Source organism: Heterodontus francisci, chromosome 22 (assembly GCF_036365525.1).
Source record: "Heterodontus francisci isolate sHetFra1 chromosome 22, sHetFra1.hap1, whole genome shotgun sequence".
Classification (NCBI taxonomy): domain Eukaryota; kingdom Metazoa; phylum Chordata; class Chondrichthyes; order Heterodontiformes; family Heterodontidae; genus Heterodontus; species Heterodontus francisci.
The window spans coordinates 41753553-41770351 of NC_090392.1; the positions used below are offsets into that span (position 1 = coordinate 41753553).

General features: G+C 44.2%; 1 protein-coding gene across 2 annotated transcripts in view; it reads right to left on the reverse strand.

Annotated features, from left to right (window-relative positions):
- The window catches only part of aplp2 (amyloid beta (A4) precursor-like protein 2), a 192608-nt gene that overhangs the window by 69806 nt on the left and 106003 nt on the right, over positions 1-16799 (reverse strand). For both annotated transcript variants that reach the window (XM_068053761.1, XM_068053762.1), the window contains exons 4-5: positions 15880-15992; positions 8806-8987 (exon numbers count right to left, since the gene is read on the reverse strand). In XM_068053761.1, coding sequence (XP_067909862.1) covers positions 8806-8987; positions 15880-15992 — 295 coding nt within the window. The remainder of the gene's footprint in view (positions 1-8805; positions 8988-15879; positions 15993-16799) is intronic.

The following is a 16799-nucleotide window of genomic DNA, read 5'->3' on the forward strand; positions in this document are numbered from 1 at the left end:
GAAGGCCGGGCATGGAAACATATATTGTAATGAAAGTGCTTCTGTGTTTTGTTAAATATATTATTTGAGGATTCATTTTTGAAAGATTGAAGAAATGTTAAACTTTGGGGTTTTCAAAAGGGGGTCATGTAAAGGCCACGTGACTTTTAAAAAAAAAAGAGTCCCTGGAAATATATTTTTTTTAAAAGGGGCACGGAGAGGTCTTTTGAGGAAAACAAGCCTTTCCAGGAAACCACTTGACTTCCATCTCAATAAACAACAGAGAACTTTGGATACCTGGAGAAGTTGTTTACAAAGAAATGACAGGTCAAAATTGATGGAGGTCAAAAGGTTGATCTCCTGTTGTTGGTTTCACTTTTGAATTGATTTGATTTAGGGTTGAACTGTATAAAAAGGGAGAGCACTTCCAAGGAGAGAAGAGAACTTCCAAAGAAGGAGGGAAGAGCACAAACCAGCTCAGTTTTCCAGCATCTCTCTAAAAGATCCTGAGAAGTTCACTGTGTCAACTCATCTCATCTCCTGTCTTTGAAAAAAAGCCTGCTAAATTAATTCTCAGCGCTGCCTGAAAAGAACTGTTCTAAAAGATCCCAGTGACCTGTCTACATGTACTCGGAGGCCAGAGTGTATGCCAGTTTTGGAACACAACATATTTCATCTGCTGTTTCTTCAAGAATGAGGATCTATTCAGCCCAGGTGCTTTTTTTGTCCATAATAGAGCTCTAAAAACAAGAATCCCTTTATTTTTTCCGGTTAACGGTGTATTATGTGTGTGTGCGTGCGTGTGCATGTGCGCGCGCGTGTGAGTGAGGGGCTAAGGTAAAGAGGGAACTTTTATATTTCAGTCTGTGTGCTTATGCTTTGCTTCATTCATGGTTAAGACTTGTTTTATAATAAACTGATAATTTTGTTGTTTATTATTGAAATTTGGTTGGTGTGTTTTATTCTGAGATAAAAATAGAGTCTATGATTGACCGTATCGGTAAGTGGGAAAAAATTTAAATAACTAGACTAAACAGTACACTCCTCCCCATCTTGGTCATAACAACACTTGTGTATAACTGGGTGCCTTTCTTTGTTTCGATACAGAGAGGCAACCATGATACTAAGGCTCAGCACCTCTGGCAGAGCTACCAGTGAGGTATGAGCCAACAGGATGGTGGAATGTACTCACATTTTCCGACGAGTGGTGCCGCTCATCATGCTGTACAGGAATTTAGGCACCTTTCCACCTAACGAATACTCAAATCTATGCTCATTAAGTGTCTCATGACCAGCTGGTAACATCTTCCTTTCAAAAGAGAGGAGCAACGCTCTTGGGAGCTATGCTTGCTCTGAGATGATATGATTGATGATGGATCAGAACCAAGTCCATCCTTCAAGACAGATTCATGAATCAATGCATGCCAAGCATGTAGTCCAGGCCACTGTTCATGATTAACTAAATGGCTCTGATTGATTGGTCACTGGTGCTGGCCTGAGGATTCTTTACACTCATCTGCAAAACTCTTCATTCCACCATGAGTAGCTGATCTCTAAGCCCTGGCTGCTGAGAACCTTAACTTGTTAGAGCGGCACAGAGGCGCAGTGGTTAGCACCGCAGCCTCACAGCTCCAGCAACCCGGGTTCAATTCTGGGTACTGTCTGTATGGAGTTTGCAAGTTCTCCCTGTGTCTGCGTGGGTTTCCTCCGGGTGCTCCGGTTTCCTCCCACATGCCAAAGACTTGCAGGTTGATAGGTTAATTGGCCATTATAAAAATTTCCCCTAGTATAGGTATGTGGTAGGGGAAATATAGGGACAGGTGGGGATGTGGTAGGGATATGGGATTAGTGTAGGATTAGTATAAATGGGTGGTTGATGGTCGGCACAGACTCGGTGGGCCGAAGGGCCTGTTTCAGTGCTGTATCTCTAAACTAAACTAAACTGGATGTGACATCCCAAATGTATGTTGAACCTAGATTTCATACATGTTTTCAACATAGCTCTATCGAAAGAAGGAAGCACAAGTAAAGATGCAGTAGTCCTCATCTGATCGACCTTGTAGAGGACATGGGAGAGTCAGGTAATGGCTTGCTTTTTAAGCAGTGATCTTGATGCAGCATCAGACTTCCATGAGGAACACTATTATTAGATTCAACTTGACTTTATGCTAATACCAGATTTCACGGAGCCCAAATTAACAAAGACGATAGAGAATTGAAATTAGTTTGATTGTGTCACTCTACTAGGCAAAGAGATTACCAACACAAAAAAAAAGTGGAAAAAATACCTTCAGAGCTTTCCAAATTTAAAAGGAAACCATGTACGTCATTAGAGTTAAAAGGCACTTGGTAAAATAAAGCCAAATTTGCAAATGGCTCATGTCACGCCAATGTGCTTTGTTGAATGATACTTTTCTTGTGTTTCTCTTCATCAGTAATCACAATGATCATAAGAACTTCTGAACTCTGACACGTGCAGACCCAAGTGAGGGGTCTCTCTCCATTTCTGCTTACAAGCTTCGAACTCTGCCTGTTGACTGACCACCTTTGCATACTCCATCCACAATCAAAAATCCAATGGAGGAAATCATCCACATCGCTGTCTCCAAGAGACCCACCAAATCAGTCATCCACCTCTAGTCATGCAGGGCATCCCCAACCCGCCAAGAATGAGACACATTAACTTTGCCACATGAACATTGATTTTTAAACTGTTACTGGAGTAAAGAAAGAACTTGCTTTTTAAAAGAAAGCAATACCAGACCCTTGACTGAACAGACATTTGCATATTTACAGACAGTGCTTAAAAGAGACAAAAGACCATGCCCTGACACATTCAATCCACAATGGACTTTTGATTACCAGACGTTGAGGGGAGAGGAGCTTGCATTCCAAGTTGCCTGCTAAGGTGGCCAAATACACAAATGGATCTGGTCATACCCCCTCGTCACATGACTAACCTGCAGGGCAACCTGAGTATTTTGAATTTGAACTTGCCACAGAGAATTTGAACTCGCCACACAAGAGAATTTGAACTCAGAAAGCTGTTTGCTCCAGGACTGGAAAACACCTCTCTCCTGTCTGCTCCCATCTCTTTCTCATAAAAACTAAAAACCACTGAAGACATATGAACCCCGAGAGAGAAAAGTCTCCTACAATGAACAAGGTTTAGAAGGATAATGGGCCCCAACGAAAAGCAAGATCTACCTACAAGCAAGGATTACAGCGAGCTCAAAGCACAGTAACAAAAACCCGTCTTCAGAGATTGCCTCAAACCTCTCTATTTTTCTTCTGCTCTTTTCTGTCTCTATTTGTACGTGCTTATCGCGTATACTTGCTAGCGTGGGGCGCGGTGTGTATCCGTAGGCGTTAACCGAATTAGAGTTTAAGTTTTAATAAATTTCACTTTTCTTCTTTAAACCTAAGAAAGCCTGTTTGTGCTCATTTCTTTGCCATATAATTGGAAAGCGGTGAACAAGGATTCACCAAGGGGGAGCTCAAAACAGTGTGCTTAAAAACATAACTGTTACAGTAAGACCAGGTGAAGGTTAAGACAGACCCCTAGACACTTTTCTCACCTGGTCGTAACACGCTTCAAACTAAAAGCCTCAGGACCACCGAATTCAGCTAGAAGCCAGCCGAATCACCAAACACCACAGACAGTATACCCCTTTTTTTTTTAATGGACTCTAACTCAACCATTCTACCTTTCCCCGCTCTGTAACCTATTTGTTTGCGTGCGACAGTTGGCACGTAGTTTATTATTTTTATTAGTTTGGTTTTGGTACAATAAATTTAACCGCTTGGTTAAGCTCAACAAAACACATCAGATTGGTTCTTATGATGATCATAGCAACTAATTAATAAAACACCGACTGAATTGGCCAGTACATCCACTTTAAACCTGTTGTGGTCAAACAAGGAGAGGGAAAAGAGGGAAGCCCTTCAAACCCTCCTCACTTGACTGTAACACTCATGCAAGAACAAATCAGACATAAGCAAAATTACTTTTACAGGCTTACTGAAATATTCCTCGGAGAATTCAGCTAAAGGCAACAAAAGCTGCTGTCAGAGCAGTCAAAAAGATAATGGAGTAGATGATGGGGATATATGTAGGACTACCAAGGTCCTGTTCAATAAGGTTAGCAATCAGATGGCCATTAACAACTGTATTGGGCCACTGAAGGATTCCTCAGGCCATATTCAGTTAGATTCCCAGTACATGGCAAAGGTTTTAAATGGCTACTTTACGTCAGTATTCACAAGAGAAGACAATGCTTAGTTACCAATAATACTTTGTAGGGTTGATGCTCAAATTGAGTGGTGAAGTGAGTGTGCACAAGATCCAGGCTAGAAAAAGGGTCTCAAGATTAATCAGGCTTCTGGTTCTGACAGTATTCACAAAAGTGTGCTCCAAGAAATGGGAGTTATGCAGTTCGAGGCTTGCGCTCTTCCATTTAATAGCACACTAGGGTCTGGGATTGTTTCCAAGGACTGCAGATAAGTCCATGTGGCACCAATATTTAACAGGGTAGTAAGCCAGAACTAGCAAGTTACAGGTCCATCAGCTTCACTGCGATTGGAGGTACGTTGCCAGGGATCATTGGTGATACAGGGAATGGCCACCTTGACAGAGAAAGGATTATTAAAGACTCTCAACAAGGCTTCTGGAAGAGGTAACATCTCACCAACCTGGTTCAACAGTCTCAGCATGTTACTAGGTTCTATCTGTCCCCAGTGTTACGAAGGATGGGTCTGGTCACGTTGTCGCAGAATGGTCCATTCAGTTCGACCGTGCCGTACCACCTGCCCCTCGTGGAAAGGTTTGTACTGAAAAACACCTCTGACCACAAATCCATCAGGCAGTGGTCCGCACATAATGTCCCGGAGGCCCTGCGGGAAAGGAGATGGTGGATCCTGTTGGATGGCTCCCCAAACAGTCAGTCTCATTTGGCAGAATGCCTCATTGCCAGAACTTTCAAACAAGCACCAAGATGTAGCTTGGCTGGCGGTGAGAAGGGTCCTCCCTGTCAGACCTTTCCTACATGCCCTGGGTGTCATCGTCTCCGCACGCTGTCCTCGAGGTGGCTCTGGTGGGGAAGAGACTGTTGTCCAGCTCCTTCTGGAATGTGCCTTTGTAAAGCAGGTCTGGAAAGAGATGCAGTGATTTTCGTCCAGGTTCATCCCGAGCAGCTTCGAAGCACAGGACTCCGTGCTATACAGGTTCTTCCCAGAGATAATCATCAACTGTTGCTGGAGGACCATCAACTTGGTGGAAGACGTTCTTTGGTCTGCCTGAAACTTGTTTTTTCAGTGTGAAGAGTTGTCCATGTGTTGAAGACTGGCAAATTCCAAGGTCCAGGATTACGTGCTGAGGGATGCACTAAAGCTTGGGGCAGAAGCCACAAAGGCTCAGTGGGGAAAGGTCACTGTGTAAGGCCCTCCTATCATAGTATACCGAGGCGCTGGAACCTGTGTAAAACCCCTTGGGCTATATGCACCAGAGAATGCTTTTGGTATGCAATGCAAATGTACTTTGTAACTGTAACCTGAAATGGCAAGGGTAGTGAGGCACCTCATATACTGTTTGGAAAGGAACTGATCGGAGTTGCATTTAATGAAATGCCCAGTTTGAATTGTTTGGTAATGTATTTTTACAAATTTTAATGAAGTATATTTTTAGGGAAAAAAAGTTGGTGGATTTTAGTAGCCTGGTGGACACTGTATATGACTGTCAAAAAGTCTGACAAGCATCACTCAAGCTAATTAATAAGACTGAGTCCTTTGAGATTAGTTGGCAAATTTTGGCTGGGATAGGAATTGGTTGCATTCGCACAGACAGAAGGTTGTTATTAATTGTGATCGTTTACCATTAGGACTGGTTACCAGTTGGGATTGCTGCTGGGGATGCTGCACTTCATTATCAATGATGTGGATAAAGATGTTGAGGAAGCTGTCCATACGTTCACAGATGCTGCTGAGAATTATGTGGGTCTTAAGACCTTAGATGACAAAAACAGATTATAGACAGATTTAGATGTGATGGGGGAAATAAACACACTCCTTGAAGAGCCACTTGTTAAGAAAGTGCTTCCATTTTATACTCAGTATTTTTATTTTAGGACTCATTTTAGAATTATGGACATTGTTTTATTTGGAAAAACTGAAGATTTCATAGAAGTTAGACTTTGCTTTGTTGTTGACAGTTCATTGAAAAAACACTTGACTGAAAACACTTACTGGAAAAATCGAGGAGTGCTAAAACACTCTGCTAGACACTACCTGTCACCAATTGAGATAAATAAACAACAGGAACCTAGGACTAAGCAGAGATGTTTACAGAAAAGTGACAGGTCAAAGTTTATCAGGGTCAGGAGGCTTGACTCTTGAGATATTGTTCTTGGTTTCGTTTTGGACAGTGTTGGGGTGTGAACTGTTTTGAAGGCAGTTGGAGAAAACCAGCCAAGAGAGCAGTCACCACCAGCACCCTCATCCATCTCTTTGAGAACTTCCGGGCAATCGAGTGTAAGAAATAGAGAAACTAAGGCTGCATTTCTCCTGGAAAGCCTGGCAAGCTGATCTTCAACGTTGCCTTTAAAGAACTGTTCTGGAAAAATCCCAGTGACAGCTGTCTATTGTATTTGGGACGCCAAACCAAAAGGGACAACTGATATCTTTCCATATCTTCTCTTTTTTTCTTCAAGAACTAGCCAAGTATTTGGTCAAAGTATTCTTTTTTGCCTTTTTTTTTGTAACAGAGCTCTAAAGAGAAAATCTCTTTTTTCAGTTAACCTGTGCACACGCATGCGTGTGCGAGAGAGAGGGGAGCTAAGGTAAAAGGGAACTTTCATATTTCACTGTGCGTTAATGCTTTGCTTCGTTACTGGTTATGCCTCGTTTTATAATAAACTGAGCAGTTTGTTGCTTATTAAAGAAACCAGGTTGGTGTATTTTATTCTGGGATAAAAATAGAGTCAATGATTGACCGTATCGGTAACTGGGTACACATTTAAATATATGTCGTGACCTGTGGAGAAGTGGATCGCGAGAAAGACAGTGTACTCCTCCTCCTCAGTCGTAACACAATGATAGGTTAAGGTGAAGTGGGGACATGAGCACCAGCTACATAAACATAGAACTAGGTTCGACAGCAGGAGATATTTCTTTTACTAGAATCATCGACCTATGGAACAAATTGCTGACTCATTTAGCAAGTATGGATTTTCTGCAAACATTCATCGGGGGAGCTGAGAGAGTTCCCAAGTGTGGCTGACATCACTGTGTATAGAAGTCAGATGGGTGCTGTGGGGGCAGTATCTCAGTCACTGTGGCCACCTGCAACATGCTTAATCACCTGCGGGGGTCAGATAGGAATTTCCCAGACTTTTTACTTTCATCCTAAATTGGCTTTGGATTTCTCCCTTTTCTTTTTCATCTCCCAGGAGACTGTATAGCTTGTTGGTGACATTATCGGGAGGTGTTGGCTGGACTGGAGGGAGGGAAAGATGATGAGGTCATGGTCAAGCTGCACCATACCAACAGTATGAGACAGGCCTGATAAACCAGCTGTTTTTTTTTTCTCTGATGTTTAGAACCTGCACAACGTTTCCTCGGCTTATATAAGCAGGATGCGCCCCTACAGGAAGTTTGGGTGCACCCCAGTTCAGACAAAATCTCTACTTAACTGAACCTCTTACCAGCTTGGTTTGGAGTATTGCAAGTATTTGAGATTTGACATCTGCCAGGTACCACTTATCAAAATGGAGGGAGCGCAGATGCTGTGTGCATTACAAAATAGATGAGATGACACAGAACAGCTCTGCAATTTGTTGATCCCCATTCCAAAAACTTATTCTCATGCCTGCTTGGCTGGCTGCAAGCAGAATAAGCTCTTACTCCTGGCTGTATCTGCCAATACCACATAGGGAAGAGAGAGACATAGCACCCATGGGATATTTGTCAGTGTGAGCAAGTGGTGTTTGAAGGTAGGAAGTCACTAGGAAATATGAGCCTTTCTGTACAAGTGTAGTCTACTAATGTAAGGCCTGCAGCACATGACCCTCTTCAACCACAGGCAGTCCCAGAGCAACTAACAAGAGAAACCCCAACACATTTCTTAAACCAAAATAAACAGCCTAGTAACGTGCGTCCCATCTATCCCGAGTCTCCTGTCAAGGCTGAATGCTGGTGCTGCCAATAAATGTCCTGCAGAAGTATAAAACTATGCAAGAGCTTCACTATGCATATGAACAGATGCTGCATAATTTGTAATATAGCACCACCCTATGAAAAATGTGAAATCACATTTTTTTTTAAATTCTAGTTTTTGTTTTAAAACATGTGTAAGTGTTAACTTTACTACGTGTCGAGGTGGGATTAGCCTGGCAAGATGGTGCCCATCATCCAGTATTTACTGCTCTGTAAAATTGAATGTACAGACTACACCTGCATCAAGGCTTCTAACCTGAAAACAACAGAGTCAGAGAGCCCACAAACTCAATAGTCTTACACCAGTAACTTGCATAACAGATTAGGAATCGCTTTTGACAATTATCAATGAAAATAATAAAGAGCCAACATGGTTTCAGAAGGGGCAGATTTCACCTAATGAACTTCCTTGACTTTTTACCAAAAGTACAAATACAATCAGACTGACAATCACTAATGAGCATCTTAGTAATGCAGATGACAGCACACGATACAAATTAAAAGTGGCCAATATAATACATTGCATAGGAATTATTGCATCCCTCGCCTGAACTACCTGGTCTCTCCCCCCACCCCCCGTCCCCCCCGCACAAACTATATTTGAAGTGTAGGTAGTACCTTGCATCAGCAATCTCATCCTCTTCATCTTCATCCAGATTCTGAAGATCAGACTCTTCAGAGCTCACATCATCAATTTTGTTTTGAGGGCAGCAAACGTATTCAGTGCCATGGAACCTGTTGATGCCACAAGGAAGCAACATTCCATAGGTGTGGAGATTCATAGACTCAGCAGCACAAGCCTGAAACACAACAGAGGGAAAACATTCAGATTTCAGGCTCAAGTACCACCGTAAAGAACAAATACCATTTGTCCAACTAGATAATGAGTCATTTACAAGTAACTATTCAGTAATAATTCATGCAGGCATGCCATAAAAATGTTAACAAAGCAACAAACATTGACATTGGTATAGCATATAGAAGGACGAGATCAGTTAATGTTAGCAGTATTCAGCCACCTGACACTTTGCTGAAGTCTATCCCGCACACAGTACCTGGATGCTATTCTGATCCCAGAACATATAAACATCATGCAGTCAGTCCTCACAATGGCGAACATTGGTACTGCTGTTTTCAAGCAATGACACTCAATGACCTTACACAGTGGTCTTTCCCCATTGAGCCTTTGCTGCGGCTGCCCCAAGCTTTAGTGCATCCCTCAGCACTTAGTCCTGGACCTTGGAATGTGCCAGTCTGCAACATTCGGTGCTGGACAACTCTTTGCGCTGGAAGACCAGCAAGTTTCGGGCAGACCAAAAGGCGTCTTTCACCGAATTGATAGTCCTCCAGCAGCAGTTGATGTTTGTCTCGGTGTGCGTCCCTGGGAACAGCCCGTAGAGCACAGACTCCTGTGTTACAGAGCTGCTAGGGATGAACCTCGACAAAAACCACTGCATCTCTTTCCACACCTGCTTTGCGAAGACACATTCCTGGAGGAGGTGGGCAACCGTCTCTTCCCCACCACAGCCACCGCGGGGGCATTGTGCAGAGGGGGCGAGACTTCGCGTGTGCATGAAGGATCTGACGGGGAGGGCCCTTCTCACCACCAGCCAAGCTATGTCTTGGTGCTTGTTTGAAAGTTCTGGTGATGAAGCATTCTGCCAAATGACTTTGACGGTCTGCTCGGGGAACCATCCGACAGGATCCACCGTCTCCTTTTCCCGTAGGGCCTTGAGGACATTCCGTGCAGACCACTGCCTGATGGACCGGTGGTCAAAGGTGTTTTCCCGCAGAAACTGCTCCACGAAGGATAGGTGGTACGGCACGGCCCAACTGCATGGAGTGTTCCGCGGCAATGTTTTTTTGCGAGGAGCAGCTTTGACAGAACGAGGTGCGGAGCGAACTTACAGCTGAGCGGTCAATTTCAGTGTAAGTTACAAGTTAATCCCCTTTTGTTTCGGAGGACCAGGGGACTGCTGGGTAAGGGAAAACTATTTATTTGGGCAGTTTTAAAATCTTTTTCTTTTTGCGAGGAACAGCTGAGACAGAACAAGGTGCGGAGCGAACTTACAGCTGAGCGGTCAATTTCAGTGTAAGTTACAAGTTAATCCCCTTTTGTTTCGGAGGACCAGGGGACTGCTGGGTAAGGGAAAACTATTTATTTGGGCAGTGGCAGTACCCGAGACACTACACGTGTAGTGTCTCCCACCCACCCTCCTCCTCTAACCAAAAAAAAAAGGACTCTGGTGTGTTGATAAGGTAAGCTTTTTATTTAAAAAGTTCAGTCCGTCGGATTGCTAAGCGAACAAGTTTTGACTTTTTTTTTTTGTTTGGTTTTTCAGTAGATTTGTTGGGAATCTAGAATAGTGGGAATGGAGGTAAAGGCAGTTGTATGTTCCTCCTGCAGAATGTGGGAGGTAGGGGTTGCCAAGAGTGTCCCTGCTGACTGCATCTGCGGGAAGTGCACCCAACTCCAGCTCCTCGCAGACCGCGTTGGGGAACTGGAGCTGGATGAACTTCGGATCATTCGGGAGGCGGAGGGGATTATTGACAGGAGTTATAGGGAGGCAGTCACACCTCAGGTAAAAGAAGTAGGTAGATGGGTTACCGTCAGGGGAAGGAAAGGGAACCAGCAGGCAGTGCAGGGATCCCCTGTGGCCGTTTCCCTCAACAACAGGTATACCGTTTTGGATACTGTTGGGGGGGACGACTTACCAGGGGTAAGCAATGGGGTGCAGGTCTCTGGCACAGAGTCTGTCCCTGTTGCTCAGAAGGGAAAGGGGAAGAGGAGCAGAGCATTAGTCATTGGGGACTCCATAGTTAGGTGAACAGATAGGAGGTTCTGTGGGAACGAGAGAGACTCACGGTTGGTGTGTTGCCTCCCAGGTGCCAGGGTACGTGATGTCTCTGATCGTGTTTTTGGGATCCTTAAGGGGGAGGGGGAGCAGCCCCAAGTCGTGGTCCACATAGGCACCAATGACATAGGTAGGAAGAGAGATGGGGATTTAAGACAGAAATTCAGGGAGCTAGGGTGGAAGCTTAGAGCGAGAACAAACAGAGTTGTTATCTCTGGGTTGTTGCCCGTGCCACGTGATAGCGAAGCGAGGAATAGGGAGAGAGAGGAGTTGAACACGTGGCTGCAGGGATGGTGTAGGAGGGAGGGTTTTGGTTTCCTGGATAATTGGGGCTCTTTCTGGGGTAGGTGGGACCTCTACAAACAGGATGGTCTTCACCTGAACCACAAGGGTACCAATATCCTGGGGGGGAAATTTGTTAGTGCTCTTCGGGGGGGTTTAAACTAAATCAGCAGGGGAATGGGAACCTAAATTGTAGTTCCAGTGTACAGGCTGTTGAGAGTAGTGAGGTAGGGGATAAGGTTACAGGGACGCAAGAGGGCACTGGCAAGCAAGAACTTGGTTTAAAGTGTGTCTACTTCAACGCCAGGAGCATCCGGAATAAGGTGGGTGAGCTTGCAGCATGGGTTGGTACCTGGGATCCTGATGTTGTGGCCATTTCAGAGACATGGGTAGAGCAGGGGCAGGAATGGATGTTGCAGGTTCCGGGATTTAGATGTTTCAGTAAGAACAGAGAAGAGGGTAAAAGAGGGGGGGGTGTGGCATTGTTAATCAAGGAAAGTATTACAGCGGCAGAAAGGACGTTTGAGGACTCGTCTACTGAGGTTAGAAACAGGAGAGGAGAGGTCACCCTGTTGGGAGTTTTCTATAGACCTCCGAATAGTTCCAGAGATGTAGAGGAAAGGATAGCGAAGATGATTCTCGACAGGAGCGAGAGTAACAGGGTAGTGGTTATGGGGGACTTTAACTTTCCAAATATTGACTGGAAATACTATAGTTCGAGTACTTTAGATGGGTCTGTTTTTGTCCAGTGTGTGCAGGAGGGTTTTCTGACACAGTATGTGGACAGGCCAACCAGGGGCGATGCCACATTGGATTTGGTACTGGGTAATGAACCCGGCCAGGTGTTAGATTTAGATGTAGGTGAGCACTTTGGCGATAGTGATCACAATTCGGTTAGGTTTACCTTAGCGATGGGCAGGGACAGGTATAAACCGCAGGGCAAGAATTATAGCTGGGGGAAAGGAAATTATGACGCAATTAGGCAAGATTTAGGATGTGTAGGATGGGGAAGGAAACTGCAGGGGATGGGCACAAACGAAATGTGGAGCTTATTCAAGGAGCAGCTAATGCGTGTCCTTGATAAGTATGTACCTGACAGGCAGGGAGGAGGTTGTCGAGCGAGGGAGCCGTGGTTTACTCAAGAAGTTGAAGCGCTTGTCAAGAGGAAGAGGGCGGCTTATGTTAGGATGAGACGTGAAGGCTCAGTTAGGGCGCTTGAGAGTTACAAGCTAGCCAGGAATGATCTAAAGGGAGGGCTAAGAAGAGCAAGGAGAGGACACGAGAAGTCATTGGCGGATAGGATCAAAGAAAACCCTAAGGCTTTCTATAGGTATATCAGGAATAAAAGAATGATAAGAGTTAGAACAGGGCCAATCAAGGATAGTAGTGGGAAGTTGTGTGCGGAATCAGAGGAGATAGGGGAAGCGTTAAATGAATATTTTTCGTCAGTATTTACAGTAGAGAAAGAAAATGTTGCCGAGGAGATTACTGAGATACAGCCTACTAGGCAAGATGGGATTGAGATTCACAAGGAGGAGGTGTTAGCAATTTTGGAAAGACTGAAAATAGATAAGTCCCCTGGGCCAGATGGGATTTATCCTAGGATTCTCTGGGAAGCCAGGGAGGGGATTGCAGAGCCGTTGTTGTTGATCTTTATGTCGTCATTGTCGACAGGAGTAGTGCCGGAAGACTGGAGGATAGCAAATGTTGTCCCCTTGTTCAAGAAGGGGAGTAGAGACAGCCCTGGTAATTATAGACCTGTGAGCCTTACTTCGGTTGTGGGTAAAATGTTGGAAAAGGTTATAAGAGATAGGATTTATAATCATCTTGAAAAGAATAAGTTCATTTGCGATAGTCAGCACGGTTTTGTGAAAGGTAGGTCGTGCCTCACAAACCTTATTGAGTTTTTCGAGAAGGTGACCAAACAGGTGGATGAGGGTAAAGCCGTGGATGTGGTGTATATGGATTTCAGTAAGGCGTTTGATAAGGTTCCCCACGGTAGGCTATTGCAGAAAATACGGAAGTATGGGGTTGAAGGTGATTTAGAGCTTTGGATCAGAAATTGGCTAGCTGAAAGAAGACAGAGGGTGGTGGTTGATGGCAAATGTTCATCCTGGAGTTTAGTTACTAGTGGTGTACCGCAAGGTTCTGTTTTGGGGCCACTGCTGTTTGTCATTTTTATAAATGACCTGGATGAGGGTGTAGAAGGGTGGGTTAGTAAATTTGCGGATGACACGAAGGTCGGTGGAGTTGTGGATAGTGTCGAAGGGTGTTGTAGGGTACAGAAGGACATAGATAGGCTGCAGAGCTGGGCTGAGAGATGGCAAATGGAGTTTAATGCGGAGAAGTGTGAGGTGATTCACTTTGGAAGGAGTAACAGCAATGCAGAGTACTGGGCTAATGGGAAGATTCTTGGTAGTGTAGATGAGCAGAGAGATCTTGGTGTCCAGGTACATAAATCCCTGAAAGTTGCTACCCAGGTTAATAGGGCTGTTAAGAAGGTATATGGTGTGTTAGCTTTTATTAGTAGGGGGATCGAGTTTAGGAGCCACGAGGTCATGATGCAGCTGTACAAAACTCTGGTGATGCCGCACCTTGAGTATTGCGTGCAGTTCTGGTCACCGCATTATAGGAAGGATGTGGAGGCTTTGGAAAGGGTGCAGAGGAGATTTACTAGGATGTTGCCTGGTATGGAAGGAAGGTCTTACGAGGAAAGGCTGAGGGACTTGGGGTTGTTTTCGTTAGAGAGAAGGAGGAGGAGAGGTGACTTAATAGAGACATACAAGATAATCAGAGGGTTAGATAGGGTGGATAGTGAGAGTCTTTTTCCTCGGATGATGATGGCAAACACGAGGGGACATAGCTTTAAGTTGAGGGGTGAAAGATATAGGACAGATGTCAGAGGTAGTTTCTTTACGCAGAGAGTAGTAGGGGCGTGGAACGCCCTGCCTGCAACAGTAGTAGACTCGCCAACTTTAAGGGCATTTAAGTGGTCACTGGATAGACATATGGATGAAAATGGAATAGTGTAGGTCAGATGGTCGGCGCAACATCGAGGGCCGAAGGGCCTGTACTGCGCTGTAATGTTCTAAAAAAAAATGTGACCAGGCCCATCCTTCGCAACACCGGGAACAGATAGAACCTCAGCATGTAGTGACACTTGGAGTTTGCGTACTGGAGGTCTACACACAGCTTGATGCAACCGCACACGAAGGTGGTCATCAGGATGAGGGCCACGTTGGGTACATTTTTCCCGCCCTTATCCAGAGATTTGAACATCGTGTCCCTCCGGACCCGGTCCATTTTAGATCCCCAGATGAAGCGGAAAATGGCTGTTTGACCCAGTAAAAACTGAGTTTGATCGCTAAGTCAGAGAGCTTTCCAGCTGGAAATGCAAAGCTCAGAGTTGGATGAATACCATTACAGTCAATCTTTCACTGGTTTAACGATTTCATTTTCTCAGCATTGAAAACCATAAAAGTGAGACAATGTCGAGGGTTGCCTGAGAATCTGTGGCTTGCTTGAATAATCCCAACAGACGGATGCTCAGACTTTGCTGAATTGCTGTTTCTACAGTATGCAGACGTTCATAGAAGCCAATGGAGTAGATATAATTAATCATTTATATACTATTCAAAGATGCCTTGACAGATCATTTTGAAGTGGCTGAATTGGACAAGGCAACAGCAGCAGTTACTTCCTCAGTTATGCCACATTTCCTCACTAGTATCAGTCTGAATGAAGGTTGGCTGTTTGTGGGATTTTGCGGTGTGCAAATTGGCTGCCTCATTTCCTACATTAGAGATAAAGTACTTTGGGACGTTGAGGTCATGAAAGGCGCTATATGAATGCAAGACTTTCTTTTTACCTGAGACTGTTAATATCAAAAAGGTTCATCTGTTTCCAAACTTCAAAACAAATTAGAATGTACAGAAGCTAGGTTCTGTCTGCTGTCCTTCTTTCTCAATTCTGAGGAAAGTTCAGATGAGCACTTGTCTGATGTGTTTCACATAAAGCTGAAAGACTGGAGCCGGAGACAACATTCCATGTCAAAGTGGTACGAGAAGAATGTTTGCATTCAACATGGTGGCAATCGAGGCTTTGTCTTAATCCAAAAGAGTTCACATTCTGAAGAATCTTCAGCCTATAGTTGAGGTTTACTATAGAACCAGCTTAATCCTCTATCTGACTGTGTAACTAACATTAGTTGTTTCAGTCTGGTATGTGTGTAATATTTTATCTGCCTAATGGGACCAAAGCAGTGCAGCACAAAAGTACAATTAGCCAGCAACAGGGTAATTGCTGAACCCCAAGATGTACTGACAGAAAGCAAAACAACCCAAATTTTAGATTGTGAAGGATATTAACTGCTTACAGAAATTATCACTAGACCATTGAATAGTGTAAACAATCCAAACGCAGCACAAGGAATAAAATGATGTGACATTATCAACTACAACATCTGTATATTTACCAGACCTGTATGCCCAAGAGGAAACAGATGTCTGACAGGAATCCAGACACCTCTCCCATCCCCATGGCATTTATCTCTTACCGCTTTGGCAACTGTCTGCCAGTGCTGGTGACTCTGACATTCATCCATTCGCACTTTGTGGAAGAACCGGCATTTTTCTGGAACAAGCAGCACATCGCTCACAAACTCACCCACTGCCAAAGAAACAAAAGTGAAACTGTTGTTATTCCCAGAAAGGACCATAATGACAAGCTTTCAAACCCTCAAAGTGGACACTTATGAGGAGCAGAATTTGTCAGATTTCAACCACCCATGGCTACATGCAAGATTTCAAATATTTCTGGGGACATTAATTGGAAAGCTTTTTCAGAGAGCTGGCACTGGCATGATGTGCCAAATGGCTTCCTTCTATGTCATATGATTCTATTAAACTCCAAGCTCAACTATCTGGCCAACAATCAGAAGTTTCCACAAATTTTCCCAAAATCCTGGTTGCAAATTTTGGCTCTAGTGTGAGATTTAATAAAAATGTATAAACACACATTTTGACAATCTTCAAAATCTTGTTGAACCTAATGGCCTTTTACTCATAACTCTTAGGCTCAACACCATCAAACGGAGGGAAGGCTCAGGATTAAATGCTTGCTTGTCACTAACTTCAGGTGACTGAATGCAAAACTGGGAAGTGGGCACCAACAGGATTTGGACTTAACTCTAACAATCATGTCACTTCCCCTCCCACCCAATTCCAGGTATGCAGACTGTTGCACAATATTTTTTTAAATTCATTCACGGGATGTGGACGTCGCTGGCCAGGCCAGCATTTATTGCCCATCCCTAATTGCCCTTGAGAAGGTGGTAGTGAGCTGCCTTCTTGAACCGCTGCAATCTATGTGGGGTAGGTACACCCACAGTGCTGTTAGGAAGGGATTTTGACCCAGCGACAGTGAAGGAACGGCGATATAGTTCCAAGTCAGGGTGGTGTGTGACTTGGAGGGGAA